Source organism: Vipera berus (assembly GCF_964194415.1).
Source record: "Vipera berus genome assembly, chromosome: 6".
NCBI classification, from domain to species: domain Eukaryota; kingdom Metazoa; phylum Chordata; class Lepidosauria; order Squamata; family Viperidae; genus Vipera; species Vipera berus.
Window position 1 is genome coordinate 92,514,770 of NC_138208.1, and position 20,307 is coordinate 92,535,076.

At 51.0% G+C, this 20,307-nt stretch overlaps 1 protein-coding gene across 5 annotated transcripts in view; it reads right to left on the minus strand.

Annotated features, from left to right (window-relative positions):
- SBF1 (SET binding factor 1) overlaps positions 1–12,482 on the minus strand; it is a 76,090-nt gene extending 63,608 nt beyond the window's left edge. For all 5 annotated transcript variants that reach the window (XR_014026999.1, XM_081331831.1, XM_081331832.1 and 2 more), the window contains exon 1: positions 12,259–12,482. Coding sequence is in view for 4 of the 5 variants with exons in the window: in XM_081331831.1 (XP_081187957.1) it covers positions 12,259–12,313 (55 nt within the window). In the remaining variant the exon portion in view is untranslated. The remainder of the gene's footprint in view (positions 1–12,258) is intronic.
- Positions 12,483–20,307: the final 7,825 nt, after the last annotated feature.

Genomic DNA, 20,307 nt, shown 5'->3' on the forward strand with positions numbered 1-20,307 from the left:
CTCAAATAACGATGCAATTTCTGGGACCTTTTGCATTTTTGAGGCCCTCTCTGATTTCTTATTTATCTTTTTATAACATTTCTCTCTGGCAGAGTCTTTCCTGCCAGGCATCCCCCGCCCTGGAAACCTCGTCCCCACTGGAGATGAGATTGCCCCCCCACGCTTGCCTTCCACAAGTCGAGGCCTCTCTTTCGCTGGGGGGGGGGAGAGATTCCTGGATGGCTATTTATCGACTGACCCAGGACTTGCACTCGGCCCCATATTATTATGCATTATGGCTATAACCCAGTTCTAATTTGGCTTCAATTGTTTTTATTTTAACTGATATCTGTATCTTGTTTTTTTGGGGGGGCGGTTATTTATGTCAGCGTGGTGGTTTTAATTAGGTGAGCTATCCAAAGCCACAAATGAGAGATGGGCGGCTATAAGAATGGAATGGAATCTAGAAGGGACCCTGGAGGTCTTCTAGTCCAGCCCCCTGCTCAAGCAGGAGAACCTATACCATCTCAGACAGGTGATTGTCCAGTCTCTTCTCGAAAATTTCCAGTGATGGAGCGCCCACGATTTCTGGGGGTAAAGCTGTTCCATAGTTGATTGTCCTCACTGTCAGGAAGTTTCTCCTCAATTCCAGGTTGCTTCTCTCTTTGGTCAGTTTCCAGCCATTGTTTCTCGTCCTTCCCTCTGGTGCTCTGGTGAACAACCTGAACCCCTCTGCCTTGTGGGAATACTGCTACCATGTCTCCCCTATTTCTTCTTTTTTTTAAGACTAGTCAAACCCAAGTTCCGCAGCCGTTCTTCATATGTTTTGGTCTCCAGGCCTTGTATCATCTTAGCTGCTCTCCTCTGAGTTTTTTCCAAACTCTCAACATCTTTTTTGTGATATGGTGACCAAAATTGGCTGCAGTATTCCAGATGTGGCCTTACTAGGGCTTTATAAAGTGGTACTAATACTTTGTGTGATCTTGATTCTATACTTCTGTTTATACAACCCAGGATTGTATTAGCTTTTTTGGCAGCTGCTGCACACTGCTGGCTCATGGTCAAGTGATCGTCCACTAGGACTCCAAGGTCCCTCTCACGGTTATTATTTTTAAGGAAGGTCTCGCCCAATCTGTACTTGTGCCTTTGGTTTCTCCTGCCTAAGTGTAGGACTTTGCTTTTCTCCACACTGAAACTCATTTTGTTGGATAGGGCAAATCAAATGAAAGTGTGAATGAAAGAATGAATAAATAAATGAATGAGCGAGTGAGTGAGTGAGTGAAAAATGGAAGAGAGAAGAGACAGCCTTGGTATCCAGTGTTGTTTCACAGACCTATTTCAGTGCTCTACAGGTTTTGTATTTTGCTATATCTGTAAATGCCGTCTTTTCCTTTAAAATTAAAAACTAGGGAAACACTAACAACATTCCACAAATAGCCTACACAATTACACATTTTGTTTAAATGACATGCACACAGACACACAGCAAAAGACAAAGGCCATTGTTAAACGTAATCCGGAGTGCAGGTGTCCAAGGGGTACAAAGCAAGAGGGCCTTCAGGTTGATCCTCAGGAACCCTTGCCCACTCTGTGGAATCTCGGACACCCACCCACCCCTCCCCAGGAAATGCCCCCAGGCAAGCTGGTGGGAAGCTGGCCGTGTTTGCCCTGGTGCCCCCCCCCAATCCAGAGGACAGAGGCGCCTCTTCCAGATCTGCCTGAGAAACGATCAGGGAGAGAGGAGGCCGACTCCCAAGGCCGGGAATGAAGGCGGGAGGGGGTTCAGGGCAAGAGACCCTTCCCCGTCACCTCCACAGTGGCCGCACAAGCAGCTGCCTCAGGCACCAGGACGAAAGCTCAGCAGGGCTTGTACGAACCAGCAAAGCTCGAAAGAAGCTTGTTCGCTGGGTCTTCCTTAATGCGGCAGGATGGCAGAACCCTCAAGAGAAACACTTCATGAGATGCGGGCTCTTCCTGAGCCGCATTCTGACTGGGCTCCTTGGGATTGTGATCTTAACCTTCTCTGGGTGCAGACCAAGGAAAGGCATCTGGAGGAGAGTCTCCACTATCACACACGTGGAAGGGGGGACCCGTCTTTGCAGCTGGCAAAATGAAAGACCCGGAGACAACTAATCCCAGTTCTCCGGCTCCTTTGCTTCATCCGTCCAGTTCTTCCCACAGTTCTTCATCCGTCCAGTTCTTCTTGCCACTGGCAAGAATCGGGTGGGAAAGGCCAGCCTCCCAAGGTGGACTGCTGTGAAGACAAGGCACAGGCTCTGCCAGGCCATTTAAGGCATGTGTGCCAAACTGCCAGCCCGCAGGCCAGTTCCATCACACGTACGTAGACCATGTCCACCCCAGCTCCAACAATGCAAAATACGTCGCAACACATCACATGATGGAGTTTGACACCTATGATTTAAGGTGAACCATTTTATTGTTAAATATTCTGTGATGTCAAAAGTGTTCTTTTCCAAGTGATGGTCAACATGTTTAATTGCACTGTGAGGTCAGAACGCAGGAAGTAAAAGCCTCCACTTTTATTGCTCGGTTTAAGAGAAGAGAAGCAGCAAGCCATAAAGTGAACAGATACGGGGACAAAATGTTTTCAAAGGCCTCTAGTGTCACGGGTTACATGAATCTGAATCTGACACAAGTCTCCTGAAGCACAACTCAAAATCTTTTTGCATCAAAACTTTCCAAAATGCACCAGGCAGCCCACCGTGTGATAGGAGAAACCGGACCCGGTCTCAAGCTAGCAGCCCAACCCTCAGAGGGCTGCGAGGTCTCTGCTGCTCGTGGGCGTGCCTGGGACGTGGGTCCGGCTCAGCACCTCGGCCTGTTCTCCAGAGCACCCAAAGGCCGGGCGAGAGGCAACGGATGGAGAGATTTCTTGACAATTAGAACAATCCACCAGTGGAACGGCCTACCTTCGGAAACGGACGTTTTTCTGAAATGGTACAGAGCGGGTTGGACTAGAAGACCTCCAAGGTCCCTTCCAACTCTGTTATTCTGTAAGTTCTCGACTTATGACCACAACTGAGCTGTGTTTCCAAGTGAGACAGTTGTCAAATGAATTTTGTCCCATTTTACGACCTTTCTTGCCAGAGTTTTAAGTAAATCCCTGCACTTGTTAAGCTAGTCACACGGCTGTAAAGTGAATCTGGCTTCCCCACTGACTTTGCTTAACAGAAGGTTGCAAAAGGGGATTACACGACCCCGGGACGCTGCAACCGTCATAAATATGAGCCATTTGCCAAGTATGCAAATTTTGATCACGTAACCACAGGCATACTGCAACAGTCATGTGAGGAAAAAAATCACATCACTTTTTAGTGCTATTGTAACTTTGAATGGTCACTAAACGAATGGTTGTTAATTTGAGGACCACCAGTATAGAAGATAAATTATAAATATATAATTTATAATGGCACAGAATTCTGTATTTGAGTTATGTACTATGAGAAGAAGCATTTCCCATCATAAAATTCCAAGCATCCTGTTTAAGAAGAAAGGATCCCACACTTTTATTTTTTTGCAGAGAAGCATTTTGGCCATCTTGAAGGAATCTGGGGGCAGAGTGAAAAGAGGGATCGGCCTGAGGTCCCTACATAGCCAGAAGCCAACCAGGTCCAATCTCCTTGCAATGCCATTGACCCTTATATGACTCCAAGCAGGTGCTAACCTTTACTTGAGAAGATTCCTGTAAAAGGCTTTTAGCAATAAATCAGTTTAATTGGACTTTCACTGTGTGGACCTGGTCTTTCGTGCCTGACACAGGGGACCTTAAAATCCACACCTACTCAACCTTTGACAGGATTTATCTGAAAATTTTCTCTGCCCCTCTTCCTGACCTTCTCAGCCTCCAAGCACTGAGGAAGGACCTCAATGGCACCACGTGGCTCGCCCTGGATAGAGATGTACAACGGAGTATCATTGGCAAACTGATGCTACCACACCCCATGGCAAGAGATGACCTCACCCAGTGGCTTCATGTAGATGTTAGACAGAACCGGGCAGAGCCCCTAAGCTGACCCAGATGGGTATGACGACAGATGATACTGAAGGCCAATACATCAGTCCCTCGACATAACCACAGATCTCTTCAGGAAAACCTCCAAGGGTGCTCCAGAAGAGCCAGGTCTTCCGGGCTCTGCGGCTTCAGAGGGTGGGGCCTGCCATGGGAAAAGCTTGCCGCCTTTGGAGTCTCTAGTAGCAACATTCCCCAGAGGTTGGAACCCGGGACAAGTCTTCCTTCCCGGATCTCATGGAGGGAGCAGATTTTACTCCAAGATATCCAGATCCTAATTCATGAAGCGCTTTAAAAGTTTCCAAGCAGAACAATAAGCACTCAGAAACCGACTGAAAGCGAGCGCCATTCTTGAAGTAGTGTTGTCACACACCACTACTAGCTGAGCCTGTCACTCATTGCGCTGCAGCATTGACGAGCAGCCAGAATTTCCAGATGGTCTTCAAGGGCAGTCCCACGTAGAGTGAAGTGCGCCAATTCAAACAAGAAGCACAATAAATCATCCATAACGCTTCCTGATCTAGGAACCCCTTAACTGGTACCCAGGATGAAGGTGTACAAACCCCCTCCCCTCACTTTCAAGTTTCTCTTAAAAGCCAGATTTTAATGGGTTTTCTGAAGCTCCGCAGGGTGGGGGCTACTGAGATTTCAGGAGGTGATCTTAAATGGGTAAAAACTGATCTGCCCCACCCGAATGGAAACACAGAAAACCCCAACCTTTTCTGTCCACAGGCAACAGCCAAGCAGAAGATAAGTGCCGTGCATCCCTGTGTCCTGTGGCATCCCGGGAGAGCCAGATAGGGACAGTTGGAACAGGATGAGATCACCCGTCTCTTTTAATCGAGTCATGTCAGCACAAACAAGAAGTCTATCTAACAAAATCCACGGCCACACCCCAGTTCACCACATTGGCCTGCTCAGAAAGAAAGCTTGTTGGGCAGAGGGGAGACATATTTCTGTACTGTCTTCGCCATCCAAATGAAATTGCAAACTCTCAAAATGAATATGGCGGAGCAGCGAGATGCTGTTCCTCCTGACGGCAGCCAGCCTTCCTTCCTGCCCTCCCCACCCAGGCAAAGAGGGGTGGGAGAGGCCACCTTCCCCCTCCCACCTCAGCCAGACCTTCGTGACATTTTGGATAACGCATGTTTTACTAACAACCAATCTGCCTTTAAAAGCAAAGCCTTTAAGAATCACCGTGGCTGCCATTCACTCATTCTGTGGACAGGGAACCAAGGCAGGCGGTCCTCATTTTGGATAACGCATGTTTTACTAACAACCAATCTGCCTTTAAAAGCAAAGCCTTTAAGAATCACCGTGGCTGCCATTCACTCATTCTGTGGACAGGGAACCAAGGCAGGCGGTCCTCATTTTGGATAACGCATGTTTTACTAACAACCAATCTGCCTTTAAAAGCAAAGCCTTTAAGAATCACCGTGGCTGCCATTCACTCATTCTCAGTGGACAGGGAACCAAGGCAGGCGGTCCTTTCCCCACCGCAGCCAGCCTCAGGCCAGCCTCCCTTTCATGGTCTCAGCTGCTTCTCGGTTGAAGGCCAAACCCTTTCAATGTTTGGATGGCCCAGCTTAAAGGACCCCCAACGGAGATCTCTCCTGCCCCAAAGCACCGCTTCTTTTAGCCCTGAATTTAACCCTATTCCACAAAGACAGCTGGCAAACAAACATGACCCCGAGTAGCTTTTCCCTTAATGACTCTCAGGTTAGTTTAGTTTTTCTGGCGCATCTCGTTTCAAGGGGCAAAAGATGCTGAACATCACCTACCGGTATGTCTAAACTAAAAATTCTAAATTAAGTTTGCTAAGGAGTTACACAAAGTTCTTAAGAGTAGTTAGGATGAACTAGAATCCTATGGCACTTCATAAGTAAGTAACTTATATATTTACAGTGGATATAAAAAGTCCCTCTCAATTCCTGGCAAATAGATGGGGAAGAAATGGAGGTAGTGACGGATTTTATTTTCCTGGGCTCCAAGATCACTGCAGATGGGGACTGTAGCCAAGAAATTAAAAGACGCTTGCTCCTGGGGAGGAAAGCCATGGCAAATCTAGACAGCACACTAAAAAGCAGAGACATCACCCTGTCAACAAAAGTGCGTATAGTCAAGGCTATGGTCTTCCCAGTTGCAATGTATGGCAGTGAAAGTTGGACCATAAGAAAGGCTGAGCGCCAAAGAATTGAGGCCTTTGAACTATGGTGCTGGAGAAGACTCCTGCGAGTCCCTTGGACTGCAAGGCGATCAAACCGGTCAGTCCTAGAGGAGATAAACCCTGACTGCTCTTTAGAAGGCCAGATCCTGAAGCTAAAACTCAAATACTTTGGCCACCTAATGAGAAGGAAGGACTCACTGGAGAAGAGCCTAATGCTGGGAAAGATCGAGGGCAATAGAAGAAGGGGACGACAGAGAATGAGGTGGCTGGATGGAGTCACTGAAGCTGTAGGCGTGAGCTTAAATGGACTCCAGAAGATGGTAGAGGACAGGAAGGCCTGGAGGAACATTGTCCATAGGGTCGCGATGGGTCGGACACGACTTCGCAGCTAACAACAACAACAACAACAACATAAAAAGTCTACAACCCCATTAAAATGCCAGGTTTTTGAGATGTAAAAAAATCAGGCTGAGACAAATGGTTTCAGAATTTTTTCATCCTTTAATACAGAGGTCCCCAACATTTTGGGCACCAGGGACCGGTTCCGTGCAGAGAGGTTCTTCCGCAGACTGGAAGGTGCGTGGTTTTGTGTGCTGCCTGCATCCTGTGAATGGGGCTTTGCTTGTTTGTGTGGACCGGTTGCTGGCATGCCACGGCCTGGTACTACTGGTTCACAGACCGGGGTGGGTGGGAGACCCCTGCTTTAATATAATATATAAGCTGTATAATTCAATTGAAAAATGAACTGAAATCTTTTAGGGGGAAAAGATAAAAACAAAAAAATGTACAATAACGTGGTTGCATGAGTGTGCACACCATCTTATAAGGAGGGATATAGTTAGGTCCAGAATTATCCAATCACATTCAAACTGATGGTAAATAGTAGACAGTACATATCAGCCATCAATTAAAGTAACTCTGATCAAGCCCATATAAACTTCAGCTATTCTAGACATTTACTCAGTTGCCTCTTACGGGCAATTGAGGTCTGCAAAGAGTTTAGAAAGCATCAAAGGGATCTCATTGTTGCAAAGTAACAATCTCAAGACAGGTACAAAAAAATTTCCAGGGATTGGCTATACCATGGAAGACAGTGAAGACAGCCACCAACAAAAGGAGAAAATATGGCACAACAGTGACATTACCAAGAATTGGACGTCCCTCAAGACTGATGAAAAAACAAGAAGAAAACTAGTTCAAGAGGCTGCCAAAAGGCCTTCAGCAATATTAAAGGAGTGCAGGAATTCTGGCAAATACTGGTTGTGTACTAGATGTAACAATCTCCCATGTTCTTCATATGTGTAGACTGTGAGGTAGGAAAGACGGAAACCTTTTCATACAAAGAAAAGCGTCTAAGCCTGGCTACTTTTTGCAAAAACCTACATCAAGTCTGACAAAAGCATGTGGGAAAATATGTTATGGTCTGAGGAGATCAAGATTGCGCTCTTAGCCATAATTCCAAAAAGTATGTTTATACCAAAACAACGCTGCACATCACCCAACATACACCATACCCACCGTGAAGCATGGTGGTGGCAGCATGTTGTGCTTTGGGGCTGCTTTTCTTCAGCTGGAACTGGGGCTTTAGTCAAGCTGGAAGGAATTATGAACAGTTCCAAATATAAAGTCAATTTTGACGCAAAGTCTTCAGGCCTCTTCTAAATTGCTGAAGATGAAAAGGAATGTCATCTTTCAGTAAGGCAACAACCCAAAGCATAAATCAACAAAAAATGGCTTCACCAGAAGATCAAAGTTCTGGAATGGCCCAGCCAGAGCCCAGACCTGAATCCAATTGAAAATCCGTGGAGTGATCAAAGAAGGCTGTGCATAGGAAATGCCCTTGCAATCTGACAGATTTGGAGCACTTTTGCAAGGGAGACTACGCAAAGATTCCCATGGCAACCTGTGCCAGGCTGATAGGCTTCTACCCCAAAAGATGCTTCCATAAAGGATTAGTTTAAGGGCAGGGACACTATACAACCACATTATCGTACTTTGTTTTCCCCCCTTAAAAGATTTGTTTTTCAATTGAGTTGTACAGTTCATATGTTATATCAAAGGTGAAAAAAATTCTGAAGTGATTTATCTTGATCTGATTTTTTTTACATCTCAAAAACCTGGCATTTTAACAAGGGTGTGTAAACTTTTTATATCCAATGGGCCTATCAACTGTATATGTTGTGAATATCATTTCAGCTCATTGCCATATGCCAGGGGTGTTAAACTCAATTTCATTGAGGGCCGCATCAGCATTGCGGTTGCCCTCAGGGGGCCGGGTGGGTGTGGCCAGGGTGGGCGTGGCCTACTGGGTGGGCGTGGCTAGAGTGCGTATGGCCTACTGGGTGGGCGTGGCCAGCTCTACATCGTTCGCATCAAGGGGGCCTCTGGGGGCCCGGGCAGGAGAGATCTGAGGGTCTCTGGTAGAAGGAGGGTCTCTGGGCCAGGGCCAAGGCAGTGGGGGCCATTCCCTCACTGTTTCCAGGATGGCTTCGCAGGCCACATGAAACCACTTCGCGGGCCGGATCCGGCCCCCGGGCCTTGTGTTTGACATGTCTGCCATATGCTAAATAAATAAAATGGCAGGTTGTAACACTTAAAATGTACATTTTTGTAACAACAAAAAATAAAACATCCAAAATAAAAATATTTAAATCCCCAGAATAGTGAAATATTCATGGCATTATATAACAGCACAAAACAATGGCCTATTGTCAGAATACCTCCCTTCAATAATCTCTACAACAACATGAAAGGTACACAGCATCTCACACTGAGTAGAATAGTAGCACATTCGGCTGTTAAAGGCCCTCCAGAATAATCCAGTCTTCAATTAAAACTAATTAAACTGTGGTCTAATCTAACATCTAAGGGAGGCTGCTCTATAATATTGGGGTCGTGATGGAAGAACGCGGCTTCCTTACTTCACCCCACCCCTCCCTTATCTCACAAAAAATGTGGGTCTATAAGTACTTTTCTCCTGGGACGTACACACTGGATAGGTCAGTTCTGGTTAGAGAAGGTGGTTCACGGCAAGCCCCGGTTTTTTGTTCAATGAATTACTGTTGCTCAGCAACATGGACCAAAGATGAAGGCCCAAGCAACAGCGAAGGCAGGAAGCAGTTTTGCTGAGCTGGGGCAGGTGAGGCTTCCAAGGGTGGCTGTGCGTGGCCTCCCCCCTTGCGGCACAATCACTCTTCCTCACCACGATTCTTGGTTAAGAAGGGAAGTGCCAGGATTGTGGTCACACAATGCCTCACTTTACAACTGCCTTATTTAGCAACAGAAATTCTAGTCCCAGTTCTGGTAATAAGTCAAGGATTACCCTTTCCACAATTTTTCATAGGAATTCAGCTTCCTTCACAGGCTTGTCCCAATATACTTTTTTTTAATGGTGGAGAACTCACCCTTGGTTAATAGCGAAGTCAAGACCTTGCAAGTCATCTGCATAGTAGTCAAATAATAACTTTCTGGCTGGGCCCATAGTTCTTTGGGGAGAATCACTTAGATTCCACAGGAAAAAGTTCAAAATATAAGCATAGTGATGGAAATGGAAATTGGGAAAGTTGGCCTCCCTCTCCCACCCCATTTTTTTGTCATTTAGATAAGAATGACTTCCAAGTTTGCCCATCCTATTGAACCTTTCTCAACATCCTATCAAAATATTTTAAATACTTAATTCTTCCAATGGTAAATATCAGTCTTGAAGTAACACTTATTTTAACAATATTATTGCTTACAGATTCTCTGCAGCACTTAACTATCTATTAATGTCAACATTAACCTGAAATTTACAATCTGATACTCAGCTCTTCAACAATGAAATTTTCATTGAAAGATTTTAAAGTATTTAAAAGAATTCAAATAATACATAAGATTCCTTTATAAATGTCTAATGATAATTTATTAAATTTATATGCCAGCAGACTCCCAACGACTCCGATAGCTTTGACACTACCTAAAATATATTTATTATAGCTGATGGAATAACCCCCAAATTTATTAAACGGTTTTACCCCCACTATATATTGTGTTAAAAGAGCATTAACAGCTACTATACGTTATAGTAATATTATTTAATAATTTCCAGGACTCATCAGCATGTAAGAGCTGATAATCATTGATTCAACTCAAACCACTTTAATTTCCAAAGGATTATGTATCGTCAAGTCTACGTCAGAATAGAGAACGGAGACTCAAGAATGTGACTTTGCCCGGGGGGGGGGGGGCTGACATTTCTAGAGCTGGTCCTGCTCTTCCCATCCTCATCTGCTCAGGTTCTGTGTAGAGAGGTTTTTCCGGGGACCGGAGGGGACGCGGTTTTGTGTGCTGCCTGCATCCCACGGATGGGGCTTTGCTTGTTTGTGCAGACCGGTTGCTGGCATGCCACAGCCTGGTGCCGGTCCACAAACCGGGGATTGGGGACTCCTGCTTTAGCACACCAATTCGAGGCTAGACCTTCCTTTTCAGGTCAGAGATTGTTTGAAAACTCTCTCTGGCTTTTCGTGCCTGTTTCTACCTTCAGAGATACGGGATAGTTTATGTGACAGGCCTGTTAAATAAACAGAAGGAGAGCACAAATCTCAGGGCCTTAACACACCACTTGGGCTTGATAAGGAGAACACTTTACCTAACTCTAATTTCTTCTCACTGGTTGTTTTTAATTATTTCTTTAAATATATAGGGGAAAAATGAACAAAATAAAAACCCCAAACAAGAATTAAGTAGCAATAGAAACTACATAGAAGTACAAAAAGGATAATTCAGGAAAACATAACTGAATTTGTAATTTTAAGAAGTATCCACATTTTTTTCCTATAAAGACAATTGTAGAAACTGAGCTTTTGGGAACTGCTTTCTCGGTAGGGCTAAAACACCGCGGCCACGTATAAACAGAGATTTTTATGCTGCTGTATTTCAGTCAATGCTATTCCTCACACTTTTAAATACCATTAACCCAAGAAAAGTTGTGCTGCAGTTTTTCCAACCTTCTGCTATACTAAATCTGGTTGCTAATAAACTGAATTTTCTTGGGTTGCCTCATTTCCTCCCTCTTTTGTGGTGAACAGAGCATTTCGGCGCGCTCAGTGGCTTCCCGTCCTCCAGCATGAAGCAGGAAACTGAAGCTGTCAGACGCCCCGCGCAGGCCGAGGAGGAGCCGCCGCCGCCGCCCGCTCGCTCGCCCACGAGGGCTGGGCCGCCTGCCTCAGAGCAGGAGCGCATCGCTGGCTTCGGCCTCACGACCACCTTGGAAGCTAAAGCAGGCCAAGGCCGGGGCCAACTAGCAGCTCTTCGGATAAACAGGCGGCGCATCATCGGCGAAAGGCTCCGGCGCAACGGCGGAAGCGAAACGTTCGCCCACTCCCGGCCGGCATGGGCGGAGGCTGGGCGGGGGCGAAGCACCGTTCCCCTCCAGACGGCCAGGCTCTCCTCCTCCTCCTCCTCCTCGGCCCCTGCAAGAAGGCGGCTTCCTCGCCGCCGCCGCTTCCCTTCTTTTCTACTTCGTTCGGGGCAAAAGGACCGAAACCCGCCCAGGAATCCCGCAGGCTCGCTCGCCTTGAAAGCCCGGCCCGGCAGCCCACCAGCCCCGAGGCCCCTCCGGCCCACCCGGAGGAGCCCTTCCGCCGCCAGAGAGCGGAGCAGGCCTTACGGCCGCAAAGGCCGCCGTCCCCGTCCGGCTCCCGGGTGGAGGGACAGCCCAGCCGCAGACGGGGAACTGCGCCCCCTCCCCCCCTCCCTCCCCGGCAGCTCCGGGCGGCGATCGGCGCCTCTTGGTAGCGCCCGCCGAGCGTCCGGGTGCGAACCCCCCGCCCAGCCCCGGGCCTTCCGGGCAGCGATGCGGGAGGCCTCCAAAGCCGCGCGGCTCCCCAAGACCGGCTGCCGCGCGGAGCCAGCGGAGCCTCCGGCACCCGGGAAGCGGACGGCTCGGCGGCGGCTCCTCTTCCTCGGCGCCGCGGCTGCCCGTTACTCGGAGAGGATCCTCCGCCGCCCCCGCCCTCCCGCCCGCCCGGAGCGCGAAATCTTTCCCCGCCCGGCCCGGCCGCCCCCTCCTCCCCTCCCCCGGCTCGCTCGCTCGCTCGCTCACCGCGCTTGCCCGGGCCGAAGGCGACCACCACGAAGTAGTCGGCGAGACGCGCCATGCCGGAGAAGCTCCGCGGAGCCGCCGCCGCCGCCGCCACAGGAGGAGGAGGAGGAGGAAGAGGAGGCGGCGGCCGCCTTGCGGATCATCACCGTCCAGACGTCGCCACTGTCGCTCCCGCCGCCGCCGCCGCCGCCCCTCCGCCCCCGGGCGCCTCCAACGCCGCCGCCGCCGCCATCTTGCCCGAGCCGTGGGTGGCCGGCCTGCCCAGAACCAGCGCAGGGCGCAGGCGCAGCTCCAGTATCCAGCCAATGGCGGGCAGCTCCACGGCGACAACGCGGTCGGATTGGTGGCTCGGATGCAAACGACCGCCTCTTCCCGTGTCCGCGCGGGGGTGGCCGGGGCCCTTCGCCGAGGCACTTCCGCCCGCCCTCCGCGCCACGGGCCCGCCTCCCCGGGGGCGTGTCCGGCCCAGGCGCCGCCTCCTCCTCCTCCTCCTCCTCCTCCTCCTCCTGCCAGCGCCCGGGGGAGGCGTTTGGGGAGGTGAGGCGGGGCTGGAGTCCGGGCGGGGGGGTTCCTCTCCCCCGGCCTCCCCCTCCCCCCCAGGGGCAGAGCAGAGGCGCCCGGGTCGGGGGCTGGCAGGCGGCAGCCGGGCTTTTCTGCGCGGCCTGGCGGAGCGGCCGAAGCGGGGAGGGGCGAGGCTGCTGACCGTCTGGGCCAGGAGGAGGCGACGCTGCCCGTGTCCGTGGCCTTCCTGCCCGGCGCCCCTTTGCCACCTGCCCTCCTCCGCTCGGGAAGGAGCCCCGAAGCTGCCGCGGGATCGCTGGGGGGAGGAGGAGGAGGAGGAGCGAAGGGGGGCTGAGGAACATGGGTCCTGGAGCGAGAAACCTCCTGACAGTGAGGACAATCAACCAACGGAACGGAAGTTGCATGGAGAAGCTTTGGCTGCTTCATCCCTGGAGGTCTTGAAGGAGGGACCGGACAGCCGCTTGTGCGGGATGGCCGGCCGGGGTCTCCTGCTCGAGCGGGGGGGGGGGGTCGTTGGACTGGAGGACCTCCGAGGCCCCCTCCAGCTCTGTTCTGAATTTAAAAATTGAGTCCTCGGAACGAGTCCCGCGTGCCCACGAGTCATAAAAGAGCCAAGGTTGCCTATCCCTGGTTACTCATAGACCCTCCAAATGCTGCAACTGTCATAATTGCAGCAAAGTCCGTAACTGCCACTTAGAAAGTGCCTGAATTGCGATCACGTGACAGCAGGGATGTGGACCTATAAGGACTGGTCATAAGCTTCCTTGTTCAGTGCCATTGTCACTAAACAGGAATGGTCGTAAAGCAAAGACAATCTGCATCCCTCTTTTTCTGGATGTGCACGATCTGTGTCCTCATTGTGTTATTGTTTTCCTGCTTTTAATGTTGTAGAGCCATCCAGATTCTTGTGCAGTTGCTCGGCCCCTAAATCGAATGAATGAACGAATGATGGATCAGTGCCTCTCACATTAGTGAGCTGCTGCAGAAATTCCACAGCTTTTGGGAGAGTTTAATCTGAACATCCTTCTCATGAACTAATTAAGTCAGAGCATTCCCCTTTGTGTTTACTTTGGCAATCTTGGGAGTAATGTCCCTGTTTGAATGTTGGATCGGGCAACCCTTCATATGGGTCTGTTTTGAGTTTACATGAGGCGGGGCTATGTTTTTTCTTAAATGTGATTTGTTTGTTTTGTCATTGCTCAGTTGTGCACTTCAGGTGATTTGTGCCCCCCTCCAGACTGGCCAGACATCCTTCCCATTCAGCGTAGCCTTTGGATCAGAGGCAAATGAGTGTTGCTCTGGCTTGTATGCACTTGGCTGGAAATGTCCTATTTCCTTGCCAATGGGTTTAACTTTACTGTACTGTTTACAGTTAAATTACGATCCTGTTAACTGGTCTGAGAACATGTTAAATAAAGAGGAACCTGTAATTCTTAAATCAACACTGAAAAGGCAAGTAAATGGGTTTCATGATTTGGCAGCCAGAGGAACCTGGAATGAGAAAATAACAAGGCTGTGCAGCTCTCCGAGTTGCAAAGAAAGAAAGTGATTAACAACTCTCATCAAGCAGCTCCAGCTTTTTCCCAGAGTCCCCCAGCTCCCACTGTAGTGGCAGACCAAAGCTGTGTGGCTCTCATGTTCCTCCACTCTCCAAAAACCTGCAGGGAATTAGAAGACAGAAGAAATAAATGTGTTTGGTTGAACAGTAGCTTCTTGCCTGTGATCTTCATTTACCAATAAGGTAGTTTCTCTTTTAGACAAGTAAGAAAGAAATGGTTGCCTCTATTTTCCCTCGTGTGTCATCTTGCCATAACAGAAGGAGCAGCCAACCCAGCGGCACCAGACATGCAAAAGCTTTCTTCCATGTGAAACAAAGCTCTGCCGTGTTTTTGTATGTGTGTCCTGAGTGGATGGGACAAATAGAGGACATTTTGAACCCTGGAAAAGGCCAGAAGGTGATGGATGCCAGGCACGGCTGGCTCTTTCACTTTGCAGACAGGAATGAAATTGACTTTTCACAGAAGCCTCAGATGCCTTTTTGAGATAAACAGTGTTACAGAGGCAAAATGAAGGCCGGCTCTTGTCATACTTGCACGTCAGTAGTAAGACTGTCTCCGATGGCCAAAGGAGGCCGGGATGGAAGCCCAGCCCTGCCAGGGCTATCCAGGGTCTCCATTATTCCTTGCGCTGCGAAACAAAGCTCCAGGACCCTGCCGGGGCCTCTTTCCTGCGATGTCCCCACGGCATTCCTGGGGGGCCCGTTCGGATGCTTTGTGAGGGCAGAGCAGAGGTGTGCGAAATCTGCTAGGCTTTGTCCTGGAGGTGCATCAGGTGACTAGATAGGGGGGAACTGAAGCAAAAGAGGGAGCAGCGGACACCAGGCTTTCTGTCCATCCGAGGGAGGGGGGAGGCCCCTGGAACTGGCCCTAGTGGGCAAAGGCCATTCCTTGGCTGAGCCTGACCAGAAAGGCCTCTGGGGAAATTGCAAGGAAGATTGAGGTTCACAAATGTGGGCTTCACAAGGCAACCTGGATGTGAAAGCTACTTGCTTTTAGTTAAAGGCAGAACCGCATTTCTTGAGCACATTTGACAGGATTTGGGGATGCTCTGCTTCAAAGGGTAGGCTTCGAAGAGGATTTTTCCAAATAACTGGGGAGGAAGCAGTTATTTCCGCTGAAAGCACCTGAAATGTCCCTTGAGGCATCTAAGAGAAAAGGCTAGCAAATGACTTTTTCCCCAACTTCTTCCCATCTTCAAATAGGACGTGGAAATTCTGCATAATTCCGTGGAGCTGGGGTGTCTGACGGAGTCCCCCTCCCGCGAAAGCCTTGCAGCTGTGCCAGAGCAACCGAAGACCCAGCCGCTTTAAGCCTCCGACGACCTCGGCCATCCCAGCGCCAGCCCCGGGCTTGCCGCTCGCCCGCGCAGGGAGACGGCGGGGGTCGCCCTGAGGGCCTCGCGGCAGGAAGGGGCTCGTCCTTCGGAATCCCGCTGGCAGCCCCAAGAGGGGCTCCGTTCCGGATGCTTTCCCGGCAGCTGCGCCGCACCGGGGCCCGGAGGAGCCGAGGGTTTGGAGCGCGGAGGCTCGTCCCGCACCGGCACTCCCCCTGCCGGCGGCGCAACCACAACGAGCCTAAACTTGTCGCGGGATGGGAGCACGAGGCCGAGGGCAGGCGCGACCCGGGCAACGGCGGGACCCTCGGGCGGGGAGGCGTGCCCGCCTGGCTTTCGGCCTCCTCGCTTTCCCGCGCCCGGGAAGCGGCCGTCGCAGGCTGGAGGGAGCGCCTTCCCTTCCCTCCGGCGGGCCGCCCGTGCGGGTCCCGCACCTCCTGCCCTGCCGGCGCCGAGAGAGGCGGCTGCAGGGGACCGGGGCGGGCCGAGCTGAGTCGCGGCGGCGTCAGTGGCGGCCGGGCGCTCCGCCCCGTCGGGGAAGGAGCGGTATTTAACCCGGGGCTGGTCGGGCTGCGACGGCAGAGACGGACGACTAACCCCCGCGAGGGGTTCGAAGAGCGGCGGCTCAGTCCCACCTCGAGTCTGGAAGCCGTTGCGGGGAGTGGGCAGCGCCGGCTCCTTCGCCGTCCCCGGGCATCTCTCCGGAGCGCGTCCCGTCTTCTACCGCCATGAAGCGCCAGTCGCCGGCCGGACACAGTTGCATCAGCCGCTGCCGCCGCCTCCTGCCGCTACTGCTCCTGCTCTTCCTCCACCTGCCCGGCGCCGATCTCGGGTCATGCTGCCCGCCTGCTCCGGCCGGGCGCGGGGCGCGGCTCTCGCTGGCCAGGTAAGCGCGCTCGCTGCGGCCCCGAGAGACTCCGATCGCCCGCGCTGGGTGTGCTCCGCTCCGCTCTGGCCAGGCTCCATTCTTCCCACTCCGACGGCCCTTTCCCGTGTCGCGTGGAAGGGAGTCCCGGAGGGGAGCCAGCGGTCCCTTAAACACACATACTGCTAGCCGGGAAATGCTGGTTCTGCGGGCTGCCACAAACAGAATTTTCCCCTAGGGGCGCAAACCGGGAGGAGAGCCGGGTGCCGGAGCAGTCGGGGGCTGAGGCCCGGCGCCGGGAGTTACAAGCTTTTTAAAAAAACCTTTTCAAGGGTTAGCACCAAAACCACACCAAGCCCTGGAATTCAGCTGAGCTGCCTTCTTCACAAAGATCTGGTGCACACCGGAGCCAGCCTGGTGTGTGTGTGTGTGTGTGCGCGCGCGCGCGCGCGCGTTTGTGTGCATGCCCCAAGACTTCCTTGAGGAACCTCAATGGTGGTCACACTTCTTCCCCCTCCCCCAATTGTCCTGTGCAGATGCCAGGTGCCAGATGTGGATGGGAGAGACTGGATAATGGGCGCTTGCCAGTTGGGCTTGCCGAGTTCCGGAGCTTTCTTGTGTACTCTGGCCACGATCCAGGACCTTGTTAAGTGTCCCCGAGCCCTTTGGAATCAGTGGGTTCAAGCTTAGGTAACTCGGCAGATTAAGAAAGCTGGAATCGGCTCTTAGCTTGGAGTAAACCCACCCGCAGGACATGCGTAGGGCTGCTGTCCATCTTTTGACCCTCAAAGCATGACCGAACCCTAATATTGAATTCAATGTGATTTCACATTTAGACGTTTCCTCCCTTAGGCTGTTGGTCTGTTGTGGAGTTCAGTTCGCTAAGGAGCATCTTTAAAAAAAGGCATAGAAACAAGTCCTAAGAATCAGCCTGAAACCTTTGGAACTCCATAGTACTTCTGCCACCAATGATGCAATATCATTACAAAATGAATCAGCCATTGAAACTTGGAAGTCTTCTGTCTGAGGGATCCGGTTGGTTTTTGACATTTGAAAGTGGGAAAGGAGAAGGCAAGACAGGTCTTCCGGGGAAGAGCCCCCCTCCCCCACCCATCCATGTTCTCAAGTGGGGCAGCTTCTGGGGCACAGCTGGCTGATGAAGGACCTTCCCCCACCCCCAGCCTGAGTGGGAAGGCACAGCTGAGACCCTCGGCTGAAGGGAGGTTTTTTTTCCCCTGTCAGTGTTGGGAGGGAAAGTGAGGGCGGTACAAGGGGGGAGAAAATGGGGTTCTCCGTCCATCCCTCCTTGTTCCTCCTCCGCCCGTGGCTCTCCTCTCCATTTCTTGAAGGTGCTTTGTGCCTGTATTTTCTATGTTTCCTAGCAATGGCAGATGCCCCACTTCTAATAAAAATATTTGTCCTTTTTTATTTTATTTCCCCCCCACCGCAAAAGTTGGTGCCCTATTTAAGTTAAGCCACCATTTAATTTTCTTATATGGATAAAGAGTTGTTCATTTTCTGTCCTGCAAATGCTTCTAGAGTGCAGCAGATGATAGCAGGCAGTCTTGTAAACAGTCCTTACTTCTTGTTCAGTTGCACATACCGCAGCCTGTGCCTATGATATCAGCTGAATCACCTTCTCAATTCAGCCAACCCCTGAGGGCAGACAGGGCTGATTCTCAGAGCTGGACAGATTAAAGCATTGCCTCTTCTGTCGGGCAGCGCAGGAAGCTGGACTGACGAGAAAGGCCGCATCTTCTTAGGCTACAGGTCGTAGGACTCCTAAAGCTCTGGTGGGTGCCATCTGTGATTGAACAGGAGCTGAACTGCAGCGTATCTGTTGTCTCTCACATTACGAGTGGTACAGTGCACTCTGCAGGTCCACAGAGGAAGCAGTGGGTGCAAGACCAGGCTTGCTGGAGCCAGCTTCTCATGAGTCAGAGTAACCTACTTTCTTGAGTTGAGTTGGTGTGCTACCTTAAACATGGGGAATAGCAAGTGCAGCAAGCTTTGCCTCTGAACACTTCCCTGGTTAGAATCTAACTTAACACCCTATAATTCAACTGACATAAGGGGTCTAGCAATGACAGTATGAGCAAGGCTTTGGTCACCCTTTGGTCAAAGACTCAGGAGGAGCCTGGTAAGATCCTTTTGGACTAAAGACATACACTACTCAGCATAAAGTAGTGCTCCCAGACACCTTCTGATTTTTGCCGTGACTCTCCTCCTAGAGATTAGCCTTTGATTAGGGTAAATGGAAAAGGATGCAAACAAAAGACTGAGTTTTGGTTGGCAGTGACGGTTTCCCCTGCAAAGGTCTTGCTATTTACACATTAAAAGCTAAGCATCATGATCATAATCATAATAGTAAAGTTGGAAGGGACCTTGGAGGTCATCTAGTCCAACCCCCTGCTCAGGCAGGAAACCCTATACCATTTCAGACAAATGGCCGTCCAGTCTCTTCTTAGAAACTTCCAGTGTTGGAGCATTCACAGCTCCTGGAGGCAGGTTGTTCCACTGGTTAATTGTTCTAACGGTCAGGAAGTTTCTCCTTAGTTCTAGGTTGCTTCTCTCCTTGGTTAGTTTCCATCCTTTGCTTCTTGTCCTGCCTTCGGGCGCTTTGGAGAATGGCTTGATGATGTATTCCACATAGTCTGCTTACTGTGCCCTCCACCCACCTCAGTGGAGATTTTCACCAAGACAGCTGGAAATGTTTCCAGTGGCTTCTCCGGCTTGCCTAAAGTCTGCTGGTCATTCCACCCACTGCCCCCACTGCTCTGGCAGGAAGGTGCCGGGTTGCTGACAGAGCATCAAGGGACGGAAGAGGAACAGCCAGCAGCCGTAGTGCTCAAGCACTATGGCCAGGTCAAAGGCAAGGAATCACTGGCCACGTTGTCTGGGTGGTACCACTGAATTAGGCGGGGTGTGTGTGTGTGTCATGTTTCAAGAAGTCTTTTTTCCAGCCGTCCTGTGGTTCCCTGAAAGATGCATCTGAATGGGAAACAGGAGATGCTTTTGAATCAGTTGGACGTCTTCTTCAGCTCCCAGCTGAAGGGATGGGTTGGTGTGTCTGTCTGTCTGTGTGTGTGTGTGTGTGTGTGTGTGTGTGTGTGTGTGTGTGAGAGAGAGAGAGAGAGAGAGAGATGCAGGGAAAGGAACAAGGAAGGAGCTTTCAGTGGTTGGCTGTGGCTTGAGAGGGGCGCAAGAGGGCACACCCCATCTTCCTTCCTTGTCTTCAGCACAGTCTTGGAAGCCAGGCATCCTCTGTTTTACAGAGCCACACAAGTCACAACCCCACCACAACTCTCCCTGCCCCTCTAGGTTTTGGTGAGCTATCTGAAACCGGGCTAACTATGAAAAGCCTCTGTGTAAACTGGCTTGGGTGTGCAGGCTCACGCCTGTGATGCAGCTGGTGTTTGTGCACGCTCTCCTTGGGTGGCTACCAGTGTACGTGTCCTGTGGCAGGTAGCTTCTTTTCTGCTCCGCACGTGCTCCTCCCTCCTCGCTTTGCCTCTGGCCATCTCCCAGGCTCTCCCACCTCCTCCACAGCCCAGGCTCCCTGCCAGCCATTCCGTCTCTCGTTGACCTCAGCTTTTTCTCGCCTTGGCCTCCCCTTCCCAGCTGGCCTACCGTCTTCCTTCCCTCCCTTCCCACTGCTCCCCCTGCCCTTGCTGCCCTGGGAGGAAGACGGTTCCGTTTGGCTGGCTGCATCACTGTCTTGAGGTCTGAAAGGGATTAAGTGGCAAACCCAGTGCCAGACTTCACGTGAG